Raw genomic sequence first — 27,553 nt, 5'->3', positions numbered from 1 at the left:
TTCCGTAACGTAAGGGTTGACTAAAAAATCGCAGCTCGAGATAGCGGACAGGCTTCCGTAACGTAAGGGTTGACGAAAACATCGCAGCTCGAGATAGCGGACAGGCTTCCGTAACGTAAGGGTTGACTAAAAAATCGCAGCTCGAGATAGCGGACAGGCTTCCGTAACGTAAGGGTTGACCAAAAAACCGCAGCTAGATATAGCGGACAGGCTTCCGTAACGTAAGGGTTGACGAAAAAATCGCAGCCCGAGATAGCTTCTGTTAAGCAAAGTTCTCGTAAAAATATTACATATAGCATAATCTAAAACATTTCGAAAAAATGTTTCTCTGGTAAAATGTGTAGTATGACCTTCGAGTTTACACTTGGAAGCACACTCAACACGTGCCAAGCCAGGCGTGCATGTTGCTGGTCATTCAGTGGGGCATTCTCCAACGATTCTGGTAAACATGAACTAAAAGAATCACACCGGGCTGTGTCTGGACTACCTAAAAACGTTCGGTTTAAAAGATCATAGAGGGTCTGCATGCTCTTTTCCGTAAGGCGTAGGCAGGCCTTTTTAATCCCCGTAATTCGTAGGGTAAGCTATTTTATTTCACGTAATTTAGCGTAAAACGTTGCCTACCTTCGTGAATTTAACGTAAAGCGTTGTCGACCGTCCCGAATTTAGCGTAAAGCGTTGTCAGGACCCCCCATGCAGACCCTCATCATAGGACTGGTATTAAACGCTCCATTTTTTCATATTTTCGTGTCTTTATATAGACTGTTTCGATATTCGTTGGGGCCCTGAGTGTTTGGATTTTGCGTATAATTGACCGTCAACGGGGCCACACAGGACCTGGACATAAATGACCACTTCCGTAACGTTTGACGAAAAGATCGCAGCTCGAGATAGCGGACACGCAACTGGCTTGAACTGGTTTCCGTAACGTAAGGGTTGACTAAAAAATCGCAGCTCGAGATAGCGGACAGGCTTCCGTAACGTAAGGGTTGACGAAAACATCGCAGCTCGAGATAGCGGACAGGCTTCCGTAACGTAAGGGTTGACTAAAAAATCGCAGCTCGAGATAGCGGACAGGCTTCCGTAACGTAAGGGTTGACCAAAAAACCGCAGCTAGATATAGCGGACAGGCTTCCGTAACGTAAGGGTTGACGAAAAAATCGCAGCCCGAGATAGCTTCTGTTAAGCAAAGTTCTCGTAAAAATATTACATATAGCATAATCTAAAACATTTCGAAAAAATGTTTCGGCTTTGTAGCTAGATATAGCGGACAGCTAGATATAGCGGACAGGCTTCCGTAACGTAAGGGTTGACGAAAAAATCGCAGCCCGAGATAGCGGACAGGCTTCCGTAACGTAAGGGTTGACGAAAAAATCGCAGCTCGTAACGTAAGGTGGAATAACTTGGTTGCGTGTGTCTTGTGTCTTGTTAAGAAGGACCACCCGTGCTAATGCCGTTATGTAAGGTTTGCTTGAGACTCGGTATCCCTCTTGTGTCAGGATGGCGTGTGTCCCTTGTTAGGCTGTGGAAGGTTTTGGACGAAGGGTTGATGGAAAATGTGTATACTGTCCCAGCCCAGACAACATGAAATTCAAGTACCTGATTGGCATGTAAGGTGGATTGTGTTGCAAAAATCGGTGAATTCCCTTGGGTGCAATATCATTCTACGTTAGGTCTTCTGTTAGGTTTGGAAATGCCCCATGTTTCACAATGTCCAATTTCTTGCCATGTATATGAGGGTGACTGCAATTATAGCGTGAAGAATATGGAATGGCATTCGTGGAGACTTAATGTACGGGGACACAGTTGCCAGGCTGCCTTACTCACTCACTCACTCAGTCCCGTAGCAGGTGGCATTGGGGCCTACAACTCAATAATTCATATTGTTTTTTATGGTGGAGCCTTCAAACAAGCTCTGCAGTCAGCGCCCATCTGACCTCTGACCCGCAAAGACCGGTGAATGACCTTCATGGTTTTGAGTTGTGACTGTTTTGCGTTATCCTGATCATGAGTTTGCATGATTTATTACTGCTATCATTCACACTCACACTTACTATCCGGTTTATTGTCTGTTGCTCGCTGTCAGGCTAGGGTTAGTCTCCTACATTGTCTGTTTAGTGATTACTGTAGTAACACTACTTTATGTTATATTATTGTGCCATTATTTATTGAGTTTATGTTGAAGTAATCCTCATGCTTCAGTTAACTCAAGGCACCACCCTTATCATCAATATATGAGCAAAGGAATAAGTTAAGATGTGAAACACTATGTAACAGTTATATGGTGAAAATCGATTACAGAAAATATTTTTTATGTTCTTAGCTAAAAGTACTTTACAGACCGTTACCCTCATGTACCAGATTGGTCCTGGTACAGCTGGGTGAGTGAGATTGGTTTTAGTCCCCCCAACTGAGGTGTCCTTTTGGCACCAAGTTTCTATCAGTTACGCCCAACTGAGGTGTCCTTTTGGCACCAAGTTTCTATCAGTTACGCCCAACTGAGGTGTCCTTTTGGCACCAAGTTTCTATCAGTTACGGGGTGAGGCAGCAGGGAGGAGATCAATCAATCAATCGTTCGCATGCATCATGTGTTGATGCGTGGCGGCTACAGACAGTTCAGACAGTTCTCACCACGTTGTTCTGCACTGGGCGTGGACAGTCCAGTCGGATCTGGGGACCCCCAGCTCCTGGAGCGTGTTGAAGACCTGATCTTCCCATCTCCCTCTTGGGCGGCCTCTAGGACGTTTCCATGATGGATCAGGATCAGATGTTGTCAGTTTGATAACCTCTTGTGTGGGGGTTGCTCGGGCCACATGTCCTAAGAAAGTCAGCCGTTGTTCGGCGATTCTGGCACTGAGTGGCACCTGTTTTGTTGTAAGGCGGATATATTCGTTGGAGTCATTCCAACGTATGCCTTCTATCCTTCTGAGGCACTGGGTTTCGAAAGCGTCCAGGGAGGATATGGATAGGTTGAAATGCTTTTTAAATGTTGCAGTGCCTGCCCTATCAACAACCTACACAAACATGTTTTCCTGATTCCTTAGCCATGTTGCCAGTCCTGATATTTGCGATTTATGTCATTGGTCGTGAACCGCGTGGTGAAGGAACATAGACCTGTTCATCGTTATGTTTCTTGCTCTTAACATTCCGCCACAAGGTGGTATCCTTTCTGCATTAATCTGTGTTAGTTACGGGGTTAAACTGGGCATGGTGTGAGGGATTGTATTATTCCTTCAGGATGGGGACGAGAGGCGTATTACACTGCCGTTCTCCTCTAATTGAAAAACACAGCGAATGTAAATTCTGTTCTGTTCTTCTTTTTTTTGAAGCGCCAACCTCATTTTGTCGAGGGCTCTGGCACTGTTTTACAGTTGCCATTCACAAAACACTGCTTTAAACCAGGTGGCACTTAAAGCTTCAGGAAGTCCCTCCATCGTGGCCTGTCTACTGCTGTTCTAGGGGCCTCGTCTAAGAGGAGTCCTCTTTTCTTTTACTTCCTTCTCCATGTTGTGTCGCTCTTGGTCTCTTTCCATGTTGTGTTCATCTTAGCGCATCTCTTGTTGGCTATCCACTGCCACCTGTGTGGCTCAATTTCTTGATCGACTGTGAATAGTCCTGTCTTTTTGCGTAAACTTATTGTTATCAGTTAACCTTAGTTTGTTTGAAGTGGAATTGACTGCAAACCTGTTGATCTTAAACATGTTGCAAGTGGCATCTCCATTTTTCTGGGAAGTCTCTTGGTAGCACAACCTGTTTTCCCTGCAAGTTGACCAACCATGTTTTAGAATCACATTACATTTACACATTTAGCAATTATCGTTACATGTAACGTTACTGTTGGTACGTTAGGACCCAGTCACGTACAATGTATACTTCATACAGTCATCATACAAATGTGTTGTATGATTGCAGACTGAGGGCACCTCGCATTCTTTGGATAACTATGCATGTGTCATGCATTTTTCAGCTGTTTTACAGAAAAGGCTGGCTTAGATCCATGGTCGGCTCTTTCACAGCCTGCATGAAAATTTTATTGCATCAAAATCGTATGATGGCCTTCCTGCAAATGAGACCTCGCCATCAAGTTGTTTTAAACAGGAGATGAAGTTCTAAACTCTTGTTTCAAATACAATTTTCAGTCTCTACTACAACTGGATAAGAAAACAAACGGGAGATTTACTTCCGGACATTTCGAGTGACATCCGTCACTGTTCCTCTTCAGCGTCACAAGAATGAACTGGCGGAACAATAATTCAACTTTCTACACTCTTGACATTTGTTTCCTCTCTCTTCCAGGCTGCCATCAATGTTCTGCTGGATGTCATCAAAAGGAAGGACCAATCAGGGGAGGCTGGTCCCCAGGGCAGGAAGAGGAGGAGGCGGGAGGGTGGGGTTCTCCTCAGGCCCATCATCTGTATATGTAATGATCTGTAAGTACATTCAGACTTGGTTTTAACGAGGTGGTCTTGCGGGGCTCTAGCCAGGATTTTATTTTAGCGTAATGGTAAGGGCAAAGCAACCAGCGACCAATCTGGTGGTTGGTGTGGAAGGGGGATCTTGGCTCTTCCGCAGGAGATTTTGAAAATGTAGTCAGAGTTAATAGCTGGCATTGTAAGGTTACCCGTAAGGTGACTTAAATCTTTTAACATCACATGTAATTTGAAGGAGTTTTTGGTCAGTTTGGAGTGGCATTTGATTGACATTGCATAAATGTTCAAAATAAGTGTACTGGTCCTCATTTTAACATGGTGGTCACAAATTAAAGATGTATAGCATAGTGGCCCATTGCGCTAAAAATGCACTAGCTAGAACTCTGTCTCCTGGTTAGGGTTGTTGACTTAGAATCTAATTCTAAAGGTTTGGGGTTCAAACCCCTAGCAGGCCACAATGTTCCCTTTGTACATAAAAATTTTTTAATAGATTATTTTCTTCCATGCAGCTTAATTTTTGTGGGAAAATGGTGGTTTTAGAGTCTACTCTTCCTACACACCTTCCTATCGCCAAAAAACAGTTACTGAAGCAACTGGATATGATTTTGGAAATGGTCAGATGTTTCAGGTAGAATCTACCGCCTTTCGTCAGTGACACAAGAAGTGTCACCTCTTCCTATCCTTCCCACGCACTCCTGTTATCTCAAAGCAATATGCATGTGAAGGAGGAATGATCTAAAAAAAATCACTATTAGTGCAGGTTTTCTTTTTCTAGCCTTTGTCTTGCCTTCCTGTTTACCAGATCCTCCAGGAGCTTCTTACGTCTTCCCCTTCCTGACACCAAAAAGAAAGCTGCACTAGCTCAGTAGCAATTAGAGATTCACATACGGGTGTTGGCGGCCCCTTCCAGAGCCTTAAGTTTAATGAGGTCCCTGAGTGAGTCGTTCTTTCTGGCATAAAGTTGAAGTAGGCACCTGATCAGGGGATAACAAGACTTTCTAAAATACACTCACGAAGGCAAGGTGGAATATTTTAAACACGATGAAGCAGGAGAAACAAAAATAATTTCTTTGCCATGTATCTGTAACTTACATTTTTAGATGCAAGGGATGAGCTTTTTCGTCTTTCCTTTAATATCGATCTAATCCGTACATGGTTCATGTTGGGCTCAAGACTCATCTATTGATTTTTTTTTAAGGAGGAAAGTTATAACTTGCTGATATAAAAATGTAATGTTGTTACATCTAGGCCAGAGCTGCCAAGAGCACACTAACCTTGTCTCAACACGGTACAAAAACTGGTTATAAAATCACATTGGGAGCAACCTAATTGCTTGTCACCCAATTACCGCTCTCTGAAAGAAGCTGGTGTTACTCATCACCAGTTCCATGGCAAATGCTTTACCAAGCTTCACTCATTTGCACCACCACTCTGAACTTTCACAGCAAGGACACATTGCCACTACCACAGCTGAAGCAAATCACTCTTTCTTCTGAAATACTCCAGATTTTAGGAGGAAGTTCCATGCTGAATGCTTAAGCCTTTCCTTAGTCTAAGTCTTTATGGATGTGCCTTGGGTTTGGTACCGGTACACCACAGAACAGGTTTTTCTTTTTTAACCGGTCCGAAAAAGCGGACCTGAAAAAAGTCAGTGGACTGGATGTTGGATCGATTAGAAAATGAACAGATTATACTGGCGCTAAGGTGGCAGGTGTTTATGTGTTTTGAGGCTTATTTGTCCAAGAAAATAATAAGAGCAAGTACGGGAGAATCGATTGTCATTTTTACCAAGTTTCTACAGTCAAACTTGGTCTAACTTAACAGAGCCAGTTAGCATTGTTTACGTGAAGATAGGATAAGCCACCAAACAGATACTTCTGTAGCAAAATGGACCATTGTTTTGAGTATCGCCCATTCTCAAACAAAATAATATTAGGTCCAGGTTCAGGTTTGGACCTCTGGACCTTGACCGTACCTGGACCTGAATTTTCTGTACTGGTCTGGTACCCATCCCTAGATGTGCCCAATGTGACATAGACTGTCATTCATATGTAGAACTGTTTAGCCATAGCCAAAGGTCATGTATCATGGCTTATATCAATTTAGGGCTGATATCAATAAGGACTTTACCATGCAGGATGGATTTAATTAAAAACTTTTTTAAAAGACAAAAGTGAACTGACATCTGTCATCATAATCAAGTTAGTATAACCAAAACATTGATATTTTAGCGACTCACAATGAGCTTTGTTTTGTTTTGTGGTGAACTGAAGTAAATAAAAAACACCAATAGCCCATTTGTGCCCTAGATAAATTACGGATAATTTAGTGTGGACTAAAATTCTGAGGTCTAACTCCCAGAGGACAAATTGCAAGAAGGATAAAAGCTGTATTAGAAAGTCTCTGAAAGCTCTTTGTAGTGACACGATTCCTGGTCTTTTGAGAGAATAGTATGTCTTCATCTTTGAACGAATGACATGTATCTGCCTCAGGGGTGCTTCAGGCAAGATGTTATCGCTCATTCCTGAGACTAAGTAGCGGGGAAAATGTTGAATTGATGGTAAAACAAAAGACAAGTCTAGGCTTTCAGCACTATAAAGGCTTACTCTTGCCATTCATTCTGGGCCTCTGGCTGCAGCTTAAAGACCTTTTGCATTGAGGCAACCCTCCTCTTGTCCTGTCATCCAGTGCATTTTTCTGCCAAATATTAAGTGTATCCTGGTCCCAGGGTGCCCAAATGCATAAGAGATGGTTTCTGATGTAAGCCTCAGTGTGGTATGCAGGCATCTACCTCACTTTTGGGGGGCTATCCTGGTCACTCTCTATGGTCTTATGAGACCAGAAGGATGCCAAGAAAAAATGATTTAATTTACGTACTAGATGGACAGCCGGATGTGTAATAGACTACTGGGCTTTATGGCTAGTGATTGTGTGGATGAATTGGTGGGTGGGTGGGTGGGTGGGTGGGTGAGTGGGTGGGTGAGTGAGTGAGTGAGTGAGTGAGTGAGTGAGTGAGTGAGTGAGTGAGTGAGTGAGTGAGTGAGTGAGTGAGTGAGTGAGTGAGTGAGTGAATGAGTGAGCAAATGAGTGAGTGAGTGAGCATGTGAGGGAGAGAAATAGATAGAGCAAGTAATAGAGCCCACGGTGCCCATTACTATACAGTAGTGTTATGAAGGATTCAATGTTACATGTAGAGAAAGGATTTCTCATCAAATTTACCAATACAAGGGAGACACAAGAGTTGATTTACCTAAATGCACATGTAAGTCATGTTTTTCCCCATCTTTACATATTTGTAGAACATTTTAAGTTTGTACATTTTCTAAAAGATGAGCTGGGTAGTGTAATTAGTCAATACAAAATTAATTGTTGTCAGTTTTAACCCTGATATCAAATGAATGGCCATATGTCCCTTCCTCTGATTTCAAGTGAAGATTTGTCATATACGTTTGTACAATGTAGAATGCAGCTACAGGTGTCCATTAGGATTCTTATAATGTGAGTCTTGGAAATACTGTCAGTTGGTATCTCACTACATTGTTTGGCAAATTTGTGCTGATACCAAAGTTATTAAACTTTTAACTGGACCTTATCACCCCTAATGACACTGAGCCGCCTGGGCTTCGTTATAAATGTTTTATCTTCTGTTTTGCCCGATACTGAGCTATCGGTATAATTACGGATTCCAGTAGACATTTACTCGGTGTGATAAGTGAGTTTGTGTGATGTGTTCCAACAGATATGTCATGTCTCTGCGGCGCCTGCGTCCATTATCTCTGGTGCTGCACTTCCCGCCCACCGACGCTACGCGCCTGGCCGGCAGACTGTTTGAGGTACGTGCCACAAGTGATCCTGACTTCCTCTCTATCTGCATGTGCAGTTAGCAAGAAAACGATTCATATCCATCATGGATTTCCATTGCTTTTGTTGTATGAAGAGTTTTTTTGTTCTTTTTTAATCACGTCAGTAAACAAGTTAGACATTTATGAATGTTAACGTTATACATATTGACAATATTTGTGCAATTTATACCTCCTTGGTATTTTCTTGAATCCTAGTACAAAAGATGAAGTGTCCAAATTGTTCAAACCCTGTCTTGTTTAAGTTTACATTGTTAATAGTTGGTGTTGAGAAAATGAAGTAAAAATTATCTCAATTCTACTGGACTACTTTTATTTTGAGGAAAGACACAAAAAAAGAAAATTTACAAGGTTAGATGAACTTGACTGTCATGAATTACTTCCCTATAGATTGTTATTCCTTGATTGCCACAATCTTAACACTGTTATGATCAAATGAATTATTTATCAACTTTTATGATATATAAATGTTACAGTATGTACAGGGCAGAAGTGAAATGACCTGTAGCAAAATACAGAATTGCTGAATCACTCACTCACTGAATTAGATGGATGCTAAAGTGTAGATGCTTGGCAGCCCATTACCCACATTTGTTCATGTTACAGTGACTTACAACTGAGCTGATGGGAAGTAGCAACTGGCAAGCATAAAGTCTTGTGATGACTTTGTGCTTAACGATACATCCCATAAAAATGATGGGGGGAGACTATCGGAGCATACAAAGTTGTTAGGTTGTCAATAAACTGGAACTAATTTGTGGTCCTGTAGCCACGGAGTTAAGTCCATTACATGATACAATGTACTAGCTCTCATGAAATGAAATTTCTTTGTGTCTTCTTTATGTTTTTCGTGTAATCTTTGTAAAACAACAACAACAACTAGACCATAAGAAGTAGGATTGGATGTATTCCTTGTACTCATCAATCAATGTTTAAAGAGCTTAAAAGTTAGTGGTAGAAACCAACTTTATCTGTTAACCATTTGATACTACCGGATCGGGTACCTAAATTGCGCCTTTAAAGTTCTGCCTTTAAGCTGTTTTTTACAATGGCAACTGGCTTTCAGATGCTGAAACTTGCAAAATATCCAAGATCCTGTGCCATTGAAGATGACATGATCAATTTTGGAGTGCCACAATACAGTGAAAATATCACCTGTCTATAACATTGTGCCCTTTTAAGCAGCTTAATCTTGACCTTTAAAGGGTATTCCTTCCTATCTGGAGCCAAAATGATCTGACATTTAAGGTTCTTGAAGTTTAAGAAGCTACTTTGTCGTCTTTATTTGATTCCTTCTGGGGATACAGCCAAGTCTTCACCTTTAAGAATGGTATGACTTTCTATCTGGTTCCAAGTCATTGCACATTCAAGGGTACAAGCAAGATGACAAGCGATCTTGTTGGCTTTATTAAATCGCTTGCGGGCAAAAGTACAAACACTTACTGTTATCTTGGTTGGAGTATTAGGATGCAACTCACGATCAGGGCTCAAAATGGCACTGTAAAATTCAAGCTATTGAGGGCAATATTGTAGTTGTGCAGGTGTTTTTAAAACTTGCACCAAATCTGCTTTGTCCCTTGCTGAAGCCATCCTGCCCATATGTAGTGGCCCGCCTCAGTAACATAGACTGCTGATATGCGGCGCAGATGATGATGTCAATGGCCCGGGAATCAATTGAATGTATTCTTTGTAATAGAGTAAATACAGCCGATAACAATAGCAAAAATTTTACTGCTAGGTATAGTTTCTACCATTGTTTTAACAGACTGAAAGGCAAAAAAAAAAAAAAAGAGTGATGCAGGTAAAACTTTTCCTGTGCAGGTGACTTTGAATGGTACCTGCACAAGTGCATGTATGCAGAACAAAGTATTTTCAGCCCTGGTGCTGAGTGATGAAAGGTTCTCTTATGTAGACCAACTAAACACACTGCCATCCTAGATAAGCTGCAGTAGGCTGGAATATCTTCCACCAAGCAGGTAAAACTTTTCCTGTGCAGGTGACTTTGAATGGTACAAGTGCATGATTGTATGCCTGCCAGAAAAAACGATTTTTAGCCCCTGTTCTATTATGTAACCAACTAAACACACTGCTATCCTAGATTAGCTGCAGTAGGCTGGAATATCTTCCACCAAGCAGGTAAAACTTTTCCTGTGTAGGTGACTCTGAATGGTACCTGCACAAGTGCATGATTCAATGTATGCAGGAAAAAGGATTTTCAGCCCCTGTTCTATTATGTAACCAACAAAAAACACTGCCATCCTAGATTATCTGCAGTAGGCTGGAATATCTTCCACCAAGCGATCTGCCATTTGCTATTCCATCGGTGTAACAAGTCCCTTTGTTGCCTACTGTATCAGATTGCCCGCAGGCAGAGCGTACGGACTGACATGACGACCCTCCTGGCCCTGTGTGAGAAGACTGAGAAAGACATCCGGTCATGTGTCAACACCCTCCAGGTGGGATTCCGTGATTAATCCATCAAAGAGGTGCCATGAAATGCATTGATACACCTTCCCATTACAGTATGCATTGAAGTGATGGAGGAAACCGTATCGTCCAGCTTAGGCAAGTGAAGTTACCGTAACTACAAGGATTATGGCTTGGTGGGGAAAAGGGAGTAAAATTGATCAGGAGCAAGTTTACGCTACGTACTATAGGAATGCAGTACATGGTACACTGTCTTATTTTCTTTCATAAGTAAAACATTGGTTTTCATTCTACTAATGACAGAGCAAAGAGAGCACAGTAAATGTACATGACTTGTTTGTTGATCACTAGCAACAGGTATTCTCTCATCACAATACAATCAATCAGTCTATCATACTATCATATGAATACTGTATCCTCCATTAACATTAATCCGTTGGGTTACATACATCTGTAAAATCCACCACTTTGAAAAACAGTGATTTGGACAGATACCTGGTGCAGCACCCCAGGTATATCTACAGTTTAGATATAAAGTTACTAGTACTGTGACAAGTGCATTATGCTGGCCCAGAGGCACATTGCGTTGGAGATCTGTTTGGATTTTAAATTATCTTTTATGGCTGGTGGAATTACTACCATGGTGGAATTATGTTCAAGTAGATTTTAACTTGCACAATGTATGGTGAGTATCTAGAGATGAGCAGAGCAATAAAGTTACATTGAATCATACCCTGTGAATATTAAGAGATTCAACCTATGATGCAGAAAAAGGACTAACAACAGTGCCTTTTTTCAATATCTTGATTGATTCAATTCAACAATCATACCTTAAAGTGCACCTTACAGGCTGGCATGCTACCACTTTATGTCTGGTTTCACAGCTCCCTCTAGCACAGTTACCACAAAGTTCACCATACGCATCTTGTATTGTTACATCTTCCATGCAGGCCTTTGAGCTTTTGTCCATACCTTGTCAACATAAATACAGTTCATTCACTGCTTTCTTTTGCCATTTCTTGTTGTTATGTGATCAAAAGTTCTAGCACAGTTAGATGGCAATATCAACAATTTGAATGTTGCATGTGATGGTCATAAAGAAATGATGACTTGTATGCCTGCAAATGGCTGCAATTGTATGCAATATATATTGTTTAATTAAGCAACTGGATAGATTTATAAATGATTAGAGGTAGCATCCAAAGCCTTTTGACAGTAACTGACAGATCTGTAGTTCAGCATGGATTGATTCTACCTGAATTGTCTGACCATTTACAAATCCATCCCGTTGCTTGTAATGGCTGCAAATATAGAAATCTGACTTGACAAATCGTTAACTACATGTACTGGTAGTCTTACTTGTAATATTTACACTTGTGTCAATGTACTCGACTGTACAGAGAGTTTGGTTGTAATATTTTGTCTCCTCCTCCACAGTTTGTGCACAGCCGCGGCACAGACCTGTCTCTGTCTGACGTCCACTCCATGGCGGTGGGGCAGAAGGACCAACAGAAGGGCCTCTTCACTGTCTGGCAACAGATCTTCCAGGTCCCCAGACAGAAAAGGTTAGGAAAGCAGGTTAAAATTGAAGCATACTGTGTTTTTTTTTTTCAGCCAATAGTGTAATACAGCTTCTCTACACAACTCCCGTGGTCAATGGATAATTTACTGATTTTAGACACCCCATATAAAATCTTGATTCGTTATATTTAGATCACTGCAAAGCCTTTACAAAGGCTTCTTTGTGCTGAAAATTTCAATTTTGTCATCTACTTGGAGAATGAACTACTGCAACTGCCATGAACTTCATGGGGATGTACGTCTGAACAAAATGGAGTGTCCGTAGTAGTTTGTAGTTCATGGTCAAAACAATGCCGGGTAAACGAACGGAAGACATTCTGAACATTCAAGTGTTTTCAAGATGATCTTAAGGTTGCAGTGAAGAGGTCACCACAAAAACACACTTTAACATGAAACCAAAGCAAAAACTTCAACATTCACAAAAAATTACACCTGATCATTACATTTCACTACATATAAAAGCTACTAGTAGGTTTCTGTCATTTAAAATTTTTGTATACACCAGTATATTAGAAATTTCATCCTGCATACTTTAATTGTCATGATGTTACTTAAGTTTATTATTCCACCAGGAAGAGGTGGAATAACCCCCATGACGTAGCGGCGGGGCAGCTGCAGGCAGGTGAGGATGTGTCTGTAACACAGCCCCACACACCTGCCGGCCGCTTCCAGCACATTCTGCACCTGACCTCCGGCAACGGGGAGTACGAGAAAACCTGTCAAGGTCAGTCAAGGTCATGCAGGATTACGGCTCTAGACTCCCTCGCCCAAGTTCAGGCAAAATTTGTAACCTGCAGTAACATTTATTTGCCAAATCACATACTGTTGAAAAACAGTGTGTTTGGGAAATCTCTAGTGCAGCACACCTAGGTATGCACTGATATACAGGTTTAGATAAACAGGAGTACTGTCATTATACTGGCTGTTATTGCACTTAAGGGATCTCTTTAAAAGGCTTTTGCAGATTTGTTTGACTTGGCAGTATTTATGTCATTCGAAAATTCGACAGTTGAAAATCTGATAAAATTGATGAGCTGCCCTCATAATTTTGGATTCCACAGTCATGCAGTTCACACACCTCAGTTTAGGGATTAACTTCAAAATAATCCTTATTGAAGTGTGTATTAAGTATGTAACAACAGTCCTGCCATAGATGTACAGTATAAGAGTATAAAGAGACTTTTGCAAGTGTTCTGCAGACTTAGTATCATGTTATTATTCTGCAGGTCTCTTTGAGAACTACCTGGAGGCCAAGTTCAAAGACGCGTACCTAGATGTTGTCACCATGGGCTGTGAATGGCTAGGCTTCTACGACCTCGTAAACAACATCATCAGCCACATCCAGACCTTCATCCTGATGCGCTACATCCCCTACACATTCGTGGCCTTCCACATGCTGTTTGCAGGCTCAACTGCGCCCAAGTTGTCCTATCCTAGCAGCCAATATGAGGTATGTTGCAACAGGCCTGCCATTGATTTATATTAGAGGGTAAAAAAATACTTTTTGCAACTTTTGTAAGCGTTCTGCAGAGTGACTTTACAGTTGTTTTTTTGTATTCTGCATGTCTCTTTGGGTACTACCTGCAGGCCAAGTTGTCATATTCCAATGTTTTGAACAAATCATAACATTACATATTCAAATTCTCTTAAAAAAGACTTTGAGCAATGATCTAATAGCCTGATTGTTTTGTTTGTTTGTTTTATTTGCACAAAAGAAAAATACAACATAATATATTTGAAAAATTATATATAACAGGTGCAGGAGAGGTGAAAAGCATAATAATTATATAGCCTGTGTGTATGAATCTGATTTACTACGAGGGCTCCCTCAAAAAACATTTTCCCCCATTCCTGTTCCCAGTGCTACCAGAAGATGACAGAGACCCAGAGTCTCCGTGCTGCCCAGCAGGGTGAGATGTCTGCTGTCATCAGGAGTCGCGTGTCTCAGTCTGCTTTCCTCCTGGAGCTTCTGCCTGCACTGTTGGACATCATACAGCCCAGCTTCAGACCTGTAAGGCTTAATGATTAGTGTAGAGCACAAAACTGCTATCTTACATTTGTACATGTTAACTTTAAGACAACCTGTCAGAATGACTTGTGAGAGTGAAAATGATCTCAATCTAGGTTAGCTCACTTAAGTGCTTGATGTTTCCACTGGTCGTGACAGATAAGAAAGGCGCCACGTACATATAGAGTACAACACGGTGTATTCGGTATCACCTGAGGTACCAGCCAGACCTGCGGGAGGGCTGGGACTGAGGACAGCTTAACGTCATGTGCATTGCACGTTATGTCCTAGGGATGTGATGTTGGGTGAGCGACACAGCTGGATTCAAACTCACAGCTTCTAGTTCTAGAGGCAGAACTGCTAATCACTGGACTGCAGATGCTACAGATTTTTGTTAAGTGATGTTGTAAGCATTTGCGATGAACATGCTATGTCATTGCGTTTCTACCTTACATAGTTCTACTACAATAAATGTGTAAAATACTAGATGCTGAATAAATCCAAGTGATGAGAAAACACTGTGCCAGGCTTCCAAAGATTTACTTAAGATCTCTGTCAAATCCAACACATACAAACACTTGATGTTCCTGTGACTCTCTTGTGTGATAGGTAAACTCTCAGCTGTTCAGTGCGAAGGAGAAACAACAGATGGCAGACCTGATCCACACCATGATTGCCTACAACCTGACATACCAACAGGAGAGAACCCAGGAGGGACAGTACCAGTACTTGCTGGAACCGTTAGTACTGTCATGTTGTTACAGTAGCTCCGTAACATTTCTTAGAACTCCTTTGAAAAAAATCATGTCCTTATCTTATCTTAACTTAGTCTAATGTGTCTGTATTGGTCAAGCAGTAAAATGCTATAAACTTTCTTTGTAATCTTATTCCTTGGTGGAAAGTAAGTAAATCATGAATATATAATCTGTATATTACTATAACACACAAACAAGATGTTGCTTTCATTGATATCCTCATGCAGGAACATGGAAGAGGCTATACGGTTCAGCGACCAACCACCCAAGAAACAGCTGACATATGCAGCCAAACAACTCATCGCAAAGGAGGTATGAGTGGTATTGTATTATTGAGTATGGGTTTCCTTTTAGGACAGAATAAAAGTTTAAAAAAAAAAGATGCTGTAAAAGTGAAAAAAATGCAGACATTTAAGTGCAAACAACCAGAGTAAAAAGTGCAATTTCAACAGAGATGATTGCTGAAAGATTTGAAAGTAAAAACCCAAAACATAAGTTTACAAACTTCAAATTAAGGTATGGAGACACAGGTGCTATTAAAGCAGCAGCTACTTAAAAATTTTTTTAGTCAACTCTTTATTTTTCTGTCTGCCTCCAGATTGAGGTGGAGAAGATGAGACGAAGTGAGGCTCTGCTGATGAGCAGAAACAGGTGAGTTTGAACTCTGCTGCTTCTTACAAATGAGGATAATGACAATACTTAATGGTTTTTGTGTGATTCATTGTCATCCTGACTGTGTCGGTCTTAAACTTGATTAGCTGAACTTAGTTAGAAACTAGTTATGCATAATATGTAATTTATAATATGCAATTTTCTAGTATATATGTATTTGTTTGACATTTAAAGATTGTCCAGGCTGCCTCAGAGTCAGTGTAATGTATTGTAACATTTACCAATAAATAGACAAATAATAGAAACATTTCCTACATATGTTTGGACAGGAACCTTCCAACGCCCGAGGAGAAGGTTCAGAAGACAGGGCAGAAGTCAGATGCTACAGCTGATGGAGCTGTGCCCAACCATCTGGCCAAGCTGCAGCCAAAGAAAATCGCTGTAGCTGAGGAGAAGGTAGGGTGTCTGTGTCCTCGTCAACTTTTTCTAAACATTTTGGGAGTTAGAGTAGATTTTCTTTGACAGGTTTTCATCAACATTTTACACTGAAACCAGACTGAGTAATCAACTTTTCAAAGGAGGTATCTCTCCCTTTGTTGAAGGAAAAGTAATCTATCAACCACGTCTTATAGAAGTGATGCACATAAAATTTTGTTGAATGACTGTAAAAAGACAATGTTTAAGTACATTAATTTTCTCGCAGCAAATACAGGTACATGAAAAGGAAGATTTCAAATGACAAAAGGTTTCCATTAATTGGTGACAGACAGACAGACATGTAATTGACAATACTAATGATAATGTTTAAAAATGAGCGTTGACAGTATATGTTTTTTTCAGCCTGCTGTGGATTTCTTTGGTCGAGTGATTAAGAAGAAAACACCTGAGAGGAATAAGGGTAAATATGGTGCAATATCTCTTGAGACATGTAGTTGTTATTTCTAATGAAATGCTTGCTATTTGCCCCACGAACTGTTTGGTATGTGCTTGAATACATGATGAACATATAGATCGAGGAGGGATTGGGATGCCAAATGTTTTATTACTTGAATGCCAACATGTCAATGAAAGTGTAGTGAAGACAAAGAAACATTTTGATAGCCACTCAAAAGGACGTTAAGGACCTGACAAAAATATTTTGATATGTTGATGTACGTTAGACATCCGAGTAATTAATAAGATACTCAAGCAACTGGATATGATTTTGGAAACTGTCAGACGTTTCAGACAACCATCCGTTGTCTTTCGTTAGTGACACTGTCCAGTTGCTTGAGTAACTGCTTTTTGGCGCATAACACTTCAAATTTGTCCAAATATTTGCATTTTTCAATTGATGTTAACTTAAACCCTCATTCTGCTTTGATTCCAGATGCTTCAATCAGTAACCAAAGCAACAGTCGGCAAGTCAGTAGGGCAGGAATGGGCACCATCTTCTACAAGTTCAATGAAGGATTCTCCAACGCCATCCGTAAAAACATTCCCATACAGGACCTGTTGTAACAATGCAGCCATGTAATTTTTTTGCCTGGGTTATTGCCATTATGAGGAACATTGGATCGTCAACTACATCAGTATGATTTTGATAACTTATATAGTCTGCTAAAGCGTGGCTGAAAAGTTAGTTGCTCATTGAGGTTCAACAGTACATTTGACTTGTTATGTGGTACCATAGATTTCAACCTGTCTGATGGCAACCATGTAATTGATGATAATCTTAGGTTTATCGTCGTTCAGTTTCACCTCCACATGATTAAAAAACATTGATGGATGGCATTGGTTGTGTCATGATGGATGTGACTTAAGACTGGTCCACAGGCAGTCTCAGGCTTCTTCGACTGTATCCATGCAGGCTGACAATGACAGTCGGCGAACCAGAAAATTTATAACAATCATGATTAGTATCTGTGATTGCTGACCGAGAAATGGCATAATTGGTACAAGAATCTCATAAAGGGAAATGATTATGGTAAAATCTAGGCAAGGAATTGTGTAGTAATTTTACTTTCTCAGTAAAGAAGTCTACAGATGTAGATGCACATCAATTTGATATATAGAACTGGTGTTTGTTAAATGTAATGAGGTGCCTACAAAATTCCAAAAAGATATAACCATTTTGTTATGATACATGTACGATATTTTCTATACACTACGTATAAGTATGTAATGGATTAATGATGCTTTGGTTCTATGAGTACAGTCACCAAGGTATGTCATAATTGTTATAGTGTAAATCTGTACATGTCAAGAACAATTGTTTAAGAGGTACCTTCAGTGTCAGCATAATATTTTTTTCAGGAAGGCTTCTGTACCTCCTGAAAGATTTATCAATAATGCCAGAGCTATTATGTTGATATTGCTGTCCCTTGGCATAATGATGTTTTTTTACAAGATAAGACAAGAGACACTTGGACCAAACAGATTATATGGGACTTCAAATGTTGGTTGTGCTATTATTGGAAAATATATTTAGTTCAAAACCACAGCATCGTGTTTGGTGATTACAGTCTCTGCTGTTTTTCAATAGGCATTTTATTTCCTGTGTAGTGTTCATCTAGGTAAACAATTAAGTAGTGTTAATTCATTGAAACAACACTGCTTTGCATAATATTGAGTCCAGAAAATATTATATTTGCAGTATAACCTGAATGGAAAAAAAAAGTTGGATAGCTTTCCTTTCCTTACATCTTAATTCTATTGGCATTCTTTGGCTATGATAGCCTGAATGTCATCCCAGTTAGTAGTTTACTTGGGCGCCCATACTCTCCACTCCCACAAGAGTAAGGGAGTCTTGGTAAACCGGCGTACTGCCCATCATTGGGCATAGGCCACTGGCTTTATCTTAGGAAAACACTCTCTGACAGGCTATACAACAATGTACAACCTCACTTAAATGCATTCAAATGATGATCAGCCTCTACAAAGCTGTCCTGCCACTTGCTACATTATGTAATCTGACACCACCAGGTTATGTCAACTCCGAAGAATAAGATATAAGAATTTATGGACAGTGGAACAAAAGAAGGATATTTGAACTTTATAAAACACTCATAACCCAGTACAACTTTCAGTTTCTCATTCACTTGCGGCCAATAGGAACAGGCACTGCGGTTTTGTGTGTCGGACTACCCACTGACAGACGACGCCCATCTAGGCCCCCTGTGTGTGTTCTGAGTAAGTCGGAAGTGGAGGAGTTTGTTGTGCACACAGAAGATATCCGCGCAGTTTGTTCAAATTTCGGCGGGTTTGCTGCCTTCCCGTTTGATCTGATAACAGCAAACATGGAGCGGTAGTGATGGCGGAAGAACCGCCCGCTCGAGGAACCTTACGATCCCGCCTGAAAGAGTCGGACGGCGTGGGGTCGGGGCGATGGAGCCTGGACTTGTCGGGGCAGTACCTCGCGGCGCTCCCGCCGGAACTCGGGGACATTACCGAGCTGGTCGTCCTGGACGTTTCGCGGAACAGATTAGAGTCGTTTCCGGCCAGCACCAGCCAACTCTCGGCCCTTGCAGAGCTCAACGCCGCTCACAACATCCTGGTTCAAGTTCCGCCCGAAGTTCACCAGATGTCAATGCTGGCATGTCTGAACCTATCCTGTAACAGGTGACGTTACTCTTACCGTTAACCGGTGTGTTTACACTTTAATTTGAGGTATTGGCTCCCGATCAGTCGGCATTCCTGGCCACATATGTAATTGTTGATCTTTTCAGAGGATAAGTAAGAAGGATCACAATGGAGCCGGACCGCATGCGGCATGTCATGTGGTTCTTTGCTGATTTTGGCTTGACGAGAAAAACCCTTTTGTGTTGACACTAGTCTCTCATGCCCCCCTCCCCACGGGACGCCTGTTGTCAACAGCTGAGGGTCATTTATCAGTACCACCCTGAGGAACACATGTCTTTTATTGTCTTGGTTATATGGTACTTCTAACTTTGCTCCTTTAAGTTACTTCAACTCTTAACTCTTCAAAACATTGATAAAATGTTGTCCCACTTACAGCAGGTGTTTCACTTTCAGTAAGAAAGTCACTTGAGAAAATGAAAGGAAAAGTCACTTTCGTGTGCTTGAATTTACATAAAAGATATGATGAAAAAAAATTAAAAAAAGCTGTACGTCTTCCCCACAATAGTTCCATGTTCATGTCATGATAATTGCCAAACTCTTTTCTGCATCATCCAGGTGTTGTCAAATTGCTCCTAACCAGCCAGGCATGTCTGTCTTTATCTAAATCCTAACCAGAATGTCGCTGTTTGTGTGCATAAGTGCCAAGTATTGTTACCTGGAGTGTATGCTAATTCCTTATTTTACCTGAGGCCTCTCGTGGACATAGCAATTATCAACTGAGTGACTGTCGACTGGTTCGGGGATGTCTTTGCATTTGAATGGTTATTTGCTCAGTGCAGCAGATTCATTCGACACAGTAACAATAACCTTTTGTCTCGTTCTTTGTTACATGTCGCATGATGACCACAAGGAGATAATATAAAAGACATTTCTGATCAGTCATGCATTCCACTAATTCAATTCCTCATGTGTTTTGAAAAACCGACTATTGTCAAACCCATACAGTTATACATTTTCACTATTACCAAGAAGCGAGAAGAAGTCTAACTTCTGTGTTAGACTTAAGATCTGTGAAAGTGTGATGCATGATTTGTCTTTGTTGTGACCAGTACTGTACTTAGCTCAGTTAGGTTAAAATGTATAATAAAAGTCTTCATTCATTCAATATCTTATCATAGAATAGATTTGGGTTGCTTGTTCTTTTCAAGGAAATTTTTTTGTTTCATTTTTTACAGACTGACCAGCCTCCCAGATGAAGTCACACAGCTGGGCTTGCTGCGGAGACTGGTTCTGGATATGAACAAACTGACCACTCTTCCTGAAGGGATCAGCCAGGTAAATATGTACCTGTGTTACGTGATAATCTATCTTGCAATTTCCATTGTTATTGCTTATGTAATATGTAGGTTATATTTTTCTACCATTAAGAGATACTTCTATATTATTCACAAAATCTCTTTTGTCCTGTTCATATAAAGGCATCAACTTGTTTTGGTTCAAGACATTTGTTCTATTGTAGCTACATGTAGCTAAAATTTTGGAGTCTGAAAATGTGAAATACACACCTTAGCTAGAAAGTATGTTTTATCAACTTGACAGTTTGTTCAATGACTTGTACAGTCAGTCAATAAGATCAATGACCATCACCATTATGGTATGCAAGGTACTCAGGCAACTGGATAATATGTATTTTGGAAATGGTAAAAATATATTCAGTTGCTTGAGTAACTTTTACATTATATATTTTATTACCTTGATGCCAAACTTTCAGTGCCAATTATTATGACTGACCTTCGGTATGTCGGCCTTGAAAAGGTGTCTTCTAACAAGAAACACCTGTTCGGCCATACCTTCCAATGTATTGGAGAACCGTAATAAATAAATGAATATGGAAACTGTGCATTTTTCTCATTCTCAGTTGTCGTCTCTGGAAGAGTTGAACGTTGGAGGAAACAACCTCAGCTATCTGCCAGAGGGTATCAGTAAGCTGACCAAGCTGAAACGCCTGTGTGCAGACAGTAACGTGCTGACAGCCTTCCCAGGACAGGTTCTACAGGTAACCCCGCTGGGTGGCTAAGATGGCCATTAACAATTCCCTTTATGTAACCATAAGCACACGGTTAGTGGCAGCATGAGTCATGGAATGCTTTATCTTCTTGCCTTGTGACTGCCCTCTAGGGACCAATGTTTACATCTGTTAATCCTAGAATTTTGTGTTGTTTTCCTAGTGCCATTCATGTCTTGGCAGTATTAACTGTTTTCACCTGCCACATCCAGTTCACAGATAATATAAGCGATGAAGGAATCATAACATAAGGAACATTTTTATTGTTGTGTATTCAAGATTGTTACTTAATGTATTTTCTTACAAAGTGTAGGCATTTGAGTCTCTAAATGGGAACTAACTTTTTGCTCTAAGCTCTTGGTTGCTTTTCAAACTCACATCACATTGCACGTCTCTGTGCATTGGTTTCTTTCAGTGCTTCCAAAGTGAAGTGAATTTCTGAATGCTATCCCCCTATAAAGCTTATTTTGGTGTCACAGTCTTCACTGAAAGGCTTTGGTTAATGATAAAAAGTAAGAAAAAGGAAGTGGTTGAGATATGAATATTAATATGTGAATGATCTGTTCTCAGTTGAGTGGTCTTGAGGAGCTCCTGTTGAACCATAACCGCCTGTCTGACCTGACGGACAACCTGGGGCAGATGACTGGGCTGAAAACCCTCCGGCTCAACAGGCAGGTCTTCTTCTGTTATTAGAACCCTTTTGTACCAGGATTTGTGAATAATCCAAGCATGGGATTGATCCCTATGAGTAGAATATGCCTCATGAGGTGGATGTGGTAAATTGAGATCCCCCACCTGGAAGACAGATTTTCAGGGTGCTACCCGAAATTTCAGGGTGCTACCTGCACATCCGAACCCTTCATGCTAGGATTTACAAATCGAGAACAGCCTTGTGTTTGGTTGATACCTGATTTGAAAATACTGGTATGCAGCTGGATAGCACCGGTTTGGGGGATTTGGTGCAATTAACAGAAGTGTGCGGTAAGCTGTGGTGCAAGGGCACAGTATTGGAAGACAAAGCCCATCCCTCTCCCTACACTGCCTTTTACCTCCCCAACCTTATTCATGTACCCATTTTTACACCTGGGTGGGGTAAGGAAAGCCATATATAGACGTAATATGCCCAATTACTAGTAAAACTAGCCCCGAATTAAAAATGCTGCCACACACTGCAGTTGGCTGCGGTTGATCACCCCATTCCCTTGTCTTATTAAGATGAGTGGTTCTGGCAAAGTTATGTTAGTGTACGTAATTTTGCATGCAGAAAAGCCATTTTAAGCCCTTTTAAAGTTGTATATGCACAACTTAATAAACTCAACCTATATTCCTGTTTACAGTAACCGTATCCAGACCCTGCCAGACTCCGTACTACGCCTGAGTCAGCTGGAGGAGTTGGACGTACAGAACAACCAGCTGGGAGCCCTGCCCCTGGGCGTCGGCACGCTGCCACGCCTAGCAACCCTACACGTCAGTAACAACCCCCTCGTGCAGCCCCCTCCCTCTGTGTGTGGGATGGGCATAGAGGCCATCAGGAGGTACCAGGTAAAGTATCAATCGTTGTGCTGTACTTTGTATATTGATGTCCCAGAATGTAGATGTGCTATAGTCTGTCAAGGCTTCAGACCATTGGGCATTGTCATCTTTCTGTAGGTCAACTACATGTAGTATAGAAACAGAGTGATTGATATGGACTTTTTTGTATCTACTTTATTCTGTCTCAGCTCAAGATTTGAATTATAAAAAAAATGACTTCCAAACACTTCTGTTGGCAACTATATGACTAATTTTGTCAGCAGACAAGAAATGGAGAGGTCCTAAGTTTGACTCCTGGCCTGGTCATTGTTTCTTTTTAGGAAAAGCACTGTACACAAATTCCCTCACTTCACCTAGGTGACTAAGGTTGGGGAGGTAAACGGCAATGAAGGGAAAGGGATAGGCTTTATCTTCCAATACCGTGCCCTAGACACAGTGGACAACAACCACCTGCCCCTATGGCCTCAAAAAGGCTATGGGGTAAACCTTTATCAATAAAACTTATTGTTTTTCCCTTCTCCCAGGATGACCTTGCCAGTGCCACCACTGCCGTGCCCCACAGACTGAAGGTCGTGTTGGTGGGTCCTGCTGGAGGGGGCAAGTCTACCCTCGTCAGGGCTCTCATAGGGGGCAACCACAAGAATGGTGAGCAGTCTTTTGGCATTTAAGTTGAAGATAACGTTTGCATTCATAGCTATGAGATTCCAGTACATGTAATTATGTCTTAACTGTTCCTCTGTATGAAGGAATACTGAATTCTGAAATTGCCTTTTTTGCTTTCCATGAACACCTGATCTCAATTAGCATTTTGCAATGGATTGATACAAGTTTTGACAAATTTCGACTAGAAAGAGTTATGTAAGGTAATCTAGTGAAAGCATACCAAGGTTTAATCTTTGTATACATGTAATCATGAAACAGCATTTGACATTGGTACCATGACCAATATCAACTCTCATCATTCCCCCAGACCCCATAATACCTCCACATTAGGAAAAGTACATGAATTAAAAGTGATTTAATTTTTAAAGAGATGTACCAATGCAGCATCAGTAATCATGAGGTTTATACCCTTCAGATATTTCAGTGTTCAACAGTTCAAGACAATCTTGAGAAGGCCTATACAACAATGTTTTTTATTTCATGTGGCTGTATTATGGCACCTGTTTCAATCTTTCTTTCTTTCAATCTTTCTTTATTCATTAGATTTATTCTGTTGGAATCATGAAAGTTGATGTTACCTGTGATATAAAAGCCAGATTTGCATCCGTAGCTAAATGTTGTTGTTCGCCGTTGCAGATGTGGTGGCGACCCACTGTGCTGACATTGTGCCCTGGAACAGTGATGATAATGTGGAGTTCTCCCTGTACGACACCAGCGGGAGGGGGGTGTACCAGGCCTGGCACTCCTGGATGTTCACACCTGATGCGCTCTACCTGCTGACCTTCAACTTGTATGACCTTGATCCTGAAAGCTCTCAACAAGGTAACCTTATCTTCTGTTCCAAAAAATCATCATAGTGTAAGGTGGTCTTTCTAACATCATCATACCAATCAAGGGGTACTATATGAAACTGAGGTTCTTGAATTTCAAGAAGAGTAGTTGGCCCACTCAATAACAATAATTTTCCTAACTAATGATTTAAGTAACCATTTTGATAAAGCTATCCACTGGACAGAAAGGGGACACATGTACAGTAGATAAAACCATACAGCATGGTTAACTTTTGTCTTTAATGGCAACTCTGTCTCATCTTCTCTTGCATTTATCAACATTGGTGTCAGTCAATGACTCAATGACCAACTTTGTTGTGTATATATTACATTGTACATGTATACTGGTGTGCGTTGTCTTACAACAAAACTCTCTTTCTTGACAGATGTGGAATACTGGCTGGACTTCCTCAATGCGAAGGTACCGGGGGCTCCAGTGTGCATGGTGGGGACCCACACAGATGAGTTCACCGCAGCACTGCGAGCCAAGAAGGTGGCACGGAAGTGTAAGGACCTGTCTGAGATGGCACAGAAGTGGAGCCAGGACAGGGGAAGAGACATAGAGGCAGAATGTGAAGTGATCCAAGGTACAACTACAGTAGTGTGTGAAGGATCTTTACACTTTAAGAATTTGAGACTTTATTTGAGACTTTATCATACTAGTGGTAAGAGATGCGGTACTGTCCATTGTTACTTGTATCTCTCTACTTGTATGTGGAATTTCAGTCATCAGGAAAAGGTTCACTTAACTACCAAATATAGAGTCAATTCCACATACCGAGAGGGTTTTTCTTGCCTTTTGTTCCAACATTTTGGAAATCTTTGTAACAATCTAACTGTGATAAGTAACTGTTTAGAAGTATTCATAACATCTGTGTGATGTTCAAAATATTTTCTATAGTGTTCATACATGTTAGAAAAATTTCTAACATCAAATACATTTCTGTTAGTTTCTAAACTGTTCCAACATACGCCAAAAAAGTTACTCAAGCAACTGGATATGGTTTTGAAACGGTCAAAACCATATCCAGTTGCTTGAGTAACTTTTTTGGCGTATTTTATTACCTGGATGTCTAACCTACATCGACGTGTTCCAACATAGATGCATCATTTGTGATCACATGTTCGAACATTGATACAATGTTTTGTATCTGGGGCAGTGGGCTGGAAAGAGGGCAATTCACACATCTCTGCCAAGTACAGGAAATTATGTCTGTCTGCCACCTTTTCACAAAAGACTCACCAGTGTCTTCTGAAGAAAATCTAAAAATACAAGGCCAAACAAAGGGCCCAGCTTAGCACCTTTGTTTATTGGGGCAATAAAAGTTTTTACGGAAGGAAAAAATGACACAAACTGTTGGAACATGTTGGAACAATAACAAAAGCACATAGATGTTTGAAAATTGTTCTAAATAAACAGATATTCGTATTGTTACTTTCCCAATGTTTCCAACAAATATGAATAGGTTCAAATATGTTCAAACTTTCATTTTTGATTGTTTGAACAATTTAGAACTATAGTGACAGAAAAACTCTTTTACTTTAGATAGTTCAAACTTATTACAAATATTATTTTAAAACCCTCTCGGTGACTCGGAATTGACTCTATATGTACATCTAAACATATCTGTAAAAGTTCCTTTTCTTTTCTGACAGGAGCACTAGCCATCAAAGAGAGCACCAGTAAGGAACCTGTACACCCCCTGAGTGGAGTGGGCCTGTCCGCTCTGCAGAGGAGACTGAAACACCTACAGAAACTGAAGGAGACAAGAATACAGGTCAGACCCTTCTGAAGTGTCCATATCTATTTCATACATATATGTCAGTGATTCAACATTGATCAATTTACTAAAGAGTATCCTGAAGCATCCTTCCTGTAATCTGAGCTTCCACAAAGCAGAATTAGTCTGCTTTTTTATTCTGACCTCATCTATAATCATATCTTTTTTTTAAAGTAACTGATACCTTTAACTGCATAATCATTTGTGGTTTTGTTATACAGATTTATAATCCTTTATCATGAAAATAAGAAAAAAAGGGGGGAAAACAAATGTTTTATGATTTCAGACAGAAGAAATCTATTGCTATGAATCTTTTAATCTGTCACTTTTCTGATAAAGAACAATTATCACCGGCATCGATAATACAATTGTGCCATGCAATGACAGTAAAATGCACTATGGTTATAGGTTATATTCATTTTATTGCTCTGTAAATTGTATTTATTGTTGCGTGGTACTTTGTGTATGTTATTACAACTTTGTGTGGTGCATGATATCAACCAATTCAGTGTGTTGAGCTCCTGTTGTCCACCGTCCCTTAGGTGTGGGAGGAGATTGTCCCCGTGTCGGCCACCACCATGTCAGGCATCCCGGACCTGCGAGCCTGCCTGGTGACCGCGGCCAGCAACTCTACGGTGTTCCCATCGCGACCCCGCATGACCTCCGTGCCCCTGTCGTGGCTGACCCTGGAGAAACTCCTTCAGCAGCAGCCTGAGTTCTGGATGAGGAGGGAGGACTGCGGGCGGCTGGCAGTGCAGGCTGGGGTGCCTGCTGAGCAGGTGCCTCAGGTGAGCGCTGTCCTACTACTATAGACCTGTCAGCCTTACTCATACTCATACTCAGAGCTAGGTAGCCGTAGGGGCAGTCTGTCTGTCCACAAAGGTTGTCCACTTAAACCTTGGGTCATGTTGATTTGATTCTATGGATGACATTCTCTGGGAACCCCAAAGTTGATAAGATCGTGTGAATATAAAAGTTGGGCAAAAAAGTAAGTATAAGATCCAAGTTGTGACAGGAAGGTTGAACAAATACTTGAGCACACAAGAGAATAGCATGCCAAACAATTTTTGTTCTTTCACATTTTCTCTGACTCTGGGACTGACTTTTGCATACTATGGCAATAGTAGCCTTTTTTTTGCAATTCTTGGCATATTTGCTCATTTGGCAGCTCATTTTGCTCACTTCAATTCTCATATTACCGGTATATCCACACAGGTATTAGAGCACCTGCAGGCGGTGGGTTCCATCGTGATGATCACCCCACACCATGGCGAGGAGAAGGTGGCGCCCAACCCCGGCCGGCTGCTGGCGTTCCTCTGCACGCTGGTGAACCACGACACGGAGGCGTGGCTGAAGGAGGAGAGCGCTCGCTTCCAGAACTTCTCCAAGGTGCAGTACCTGGAGGCACGGAGCGACCTGCTGCAGCATGGCGTCATGAGTCACAGGT

The 27,553-nt window shown here is 41.0% G+C and overlaps 2 protein-coding genes across 2 annotated transcripts in view; both read left to right on the top strand.

Moving 5' to 3' along the window:
• LOC118429195 (chromosome transmission fidelity protein 18 homolog) overlaps positions 1 to 18,142 on the top strand; it is a 99,673-nt gene extending 81,531 nt beyond the window's left edge. The window contains exons 11-23 of the mRNA XM_035839655.1: positions 4,297 to 4,430; positions 8,170 to 8,263; positions 10,648 to 10,746; positions 12,155 to 12,282; positions 12,871 to 13,022; positions 13,525 to 13,748; positions 14,160 to 14,309; positions 14,916 to 15,046; positions 15,289 to 15,373; positions 15,660 to 15,712; positions 16,003 to 16,129; positions 16,514 to 16,571; positions 17,043 to 18,142. Coding sequence (XP_035695548.1) covers positions 4,297 to 4,430; positions 8,170 to 8,263; positions 10,648 to 10,746; positions 12,155 to 12,282; positions 12,871 to 13,022; positions 13,525 to 13,748; positions 14,160 to 14,309; positions 14,916 to 15,046; positions 15,289 to 15,373; positions 15,660 to 15,712; positions 16,003 to 16,129; positions 16,514 to 16,571; positions 17,043 to 17,173 — 1,566 coding nt within the window. The 3' untranslated portion in view covers positions 17,174 to 18,142. The remainder of the gene's footprint in view (positions 1 to 4,296; positions 4,431 to 8,169; positions 8,264 to 10,647; positions 10,747 to 12,154; positions 12,283 to 12,870; positions 13,023 to 13,524; positions 13,749 to 14,159; positions 14,310 to 14,915; positions 15,047 to 15,288; positions 15,374 to 15,659; positions 15,713 to 16,002; positions 16,130 to 16,513; positions 16,572 to 17,042) is intronic.
• A 602-nt stretch (positions 18,143 to 18,744) lies between these two features.
• LOC118429117 (malignant fibrous histiocytoma-amplified sequence 1 homolog) overlaps positions 18,745 to 27,553 on the top strand; it is a 16,689-nt gene continuing 7,880 nt past the window's right edge. The window contains exons 1-11 of the mRNA XM_035839501.1: positions 18,745 to 19,273; positions 20,470 to 20,569; positions 21,153 to 21,290; positions 21,870 to 21,970; positions 22,637 to 22,841; positions 23,357 to 23,477; positions 24,132 to 24,317; positions 24,712 to 24,912; positions 25,982 to 26,103; positions 26,649 to 26,894; positions 27,322 to 27,551. Of these exons, the coding sequence (XP_035695394.1) occupies positions 18,966 to 19,273; positions 20,470 to 20,569; positions 21,153 to 21,290; positions 21,870 to 21,970; positions 22,637 to 22,841; positions 23,357 to 23,477; positions 24,132 to 24,317; positions 24,712 to 24,912; positions 25,982 to 26,103; positions 26,649 to 26,894; positions 27,322 to 27,551 (1,958 nt within the window). The 5' untranslated portion in view covers positions 18,745 to 18,965. The remainder of the gene's footprint in view (positions 19,274 to 20,469; positions 20,570 to 21,152; positions 21,291 to 21,869; positions 21,971 to 22,636; positions 22,842 to 23,356; positions 23,478 to 24,131; positions 24,318 to 24,711; positions 24,913 to 25,981; positions 26,104 to 26,648; positions 26,895 to 27,321; positions 27,552 to 27,553) is intronic.

Source organism: Branchiostoma floridae, chromosome 13 (genome assembly GCF_000003815.2).
Source record: "Branchiostoma floridae strain S238N-H82 chromosome 13, Bfl_VNyyK, whole genome shotgun sequence".
NCBI lineage: Eukaryota > Metazoa > Chordata > Leptocardii > Amphioxiformes > Branchiostomatidae > Branchiostoma > Branchiostoma floridae.
Note: the sequence above shows the minus strand (reverse complement) of the source record. Positions and strands in the feature narration are given on the sequence as shown.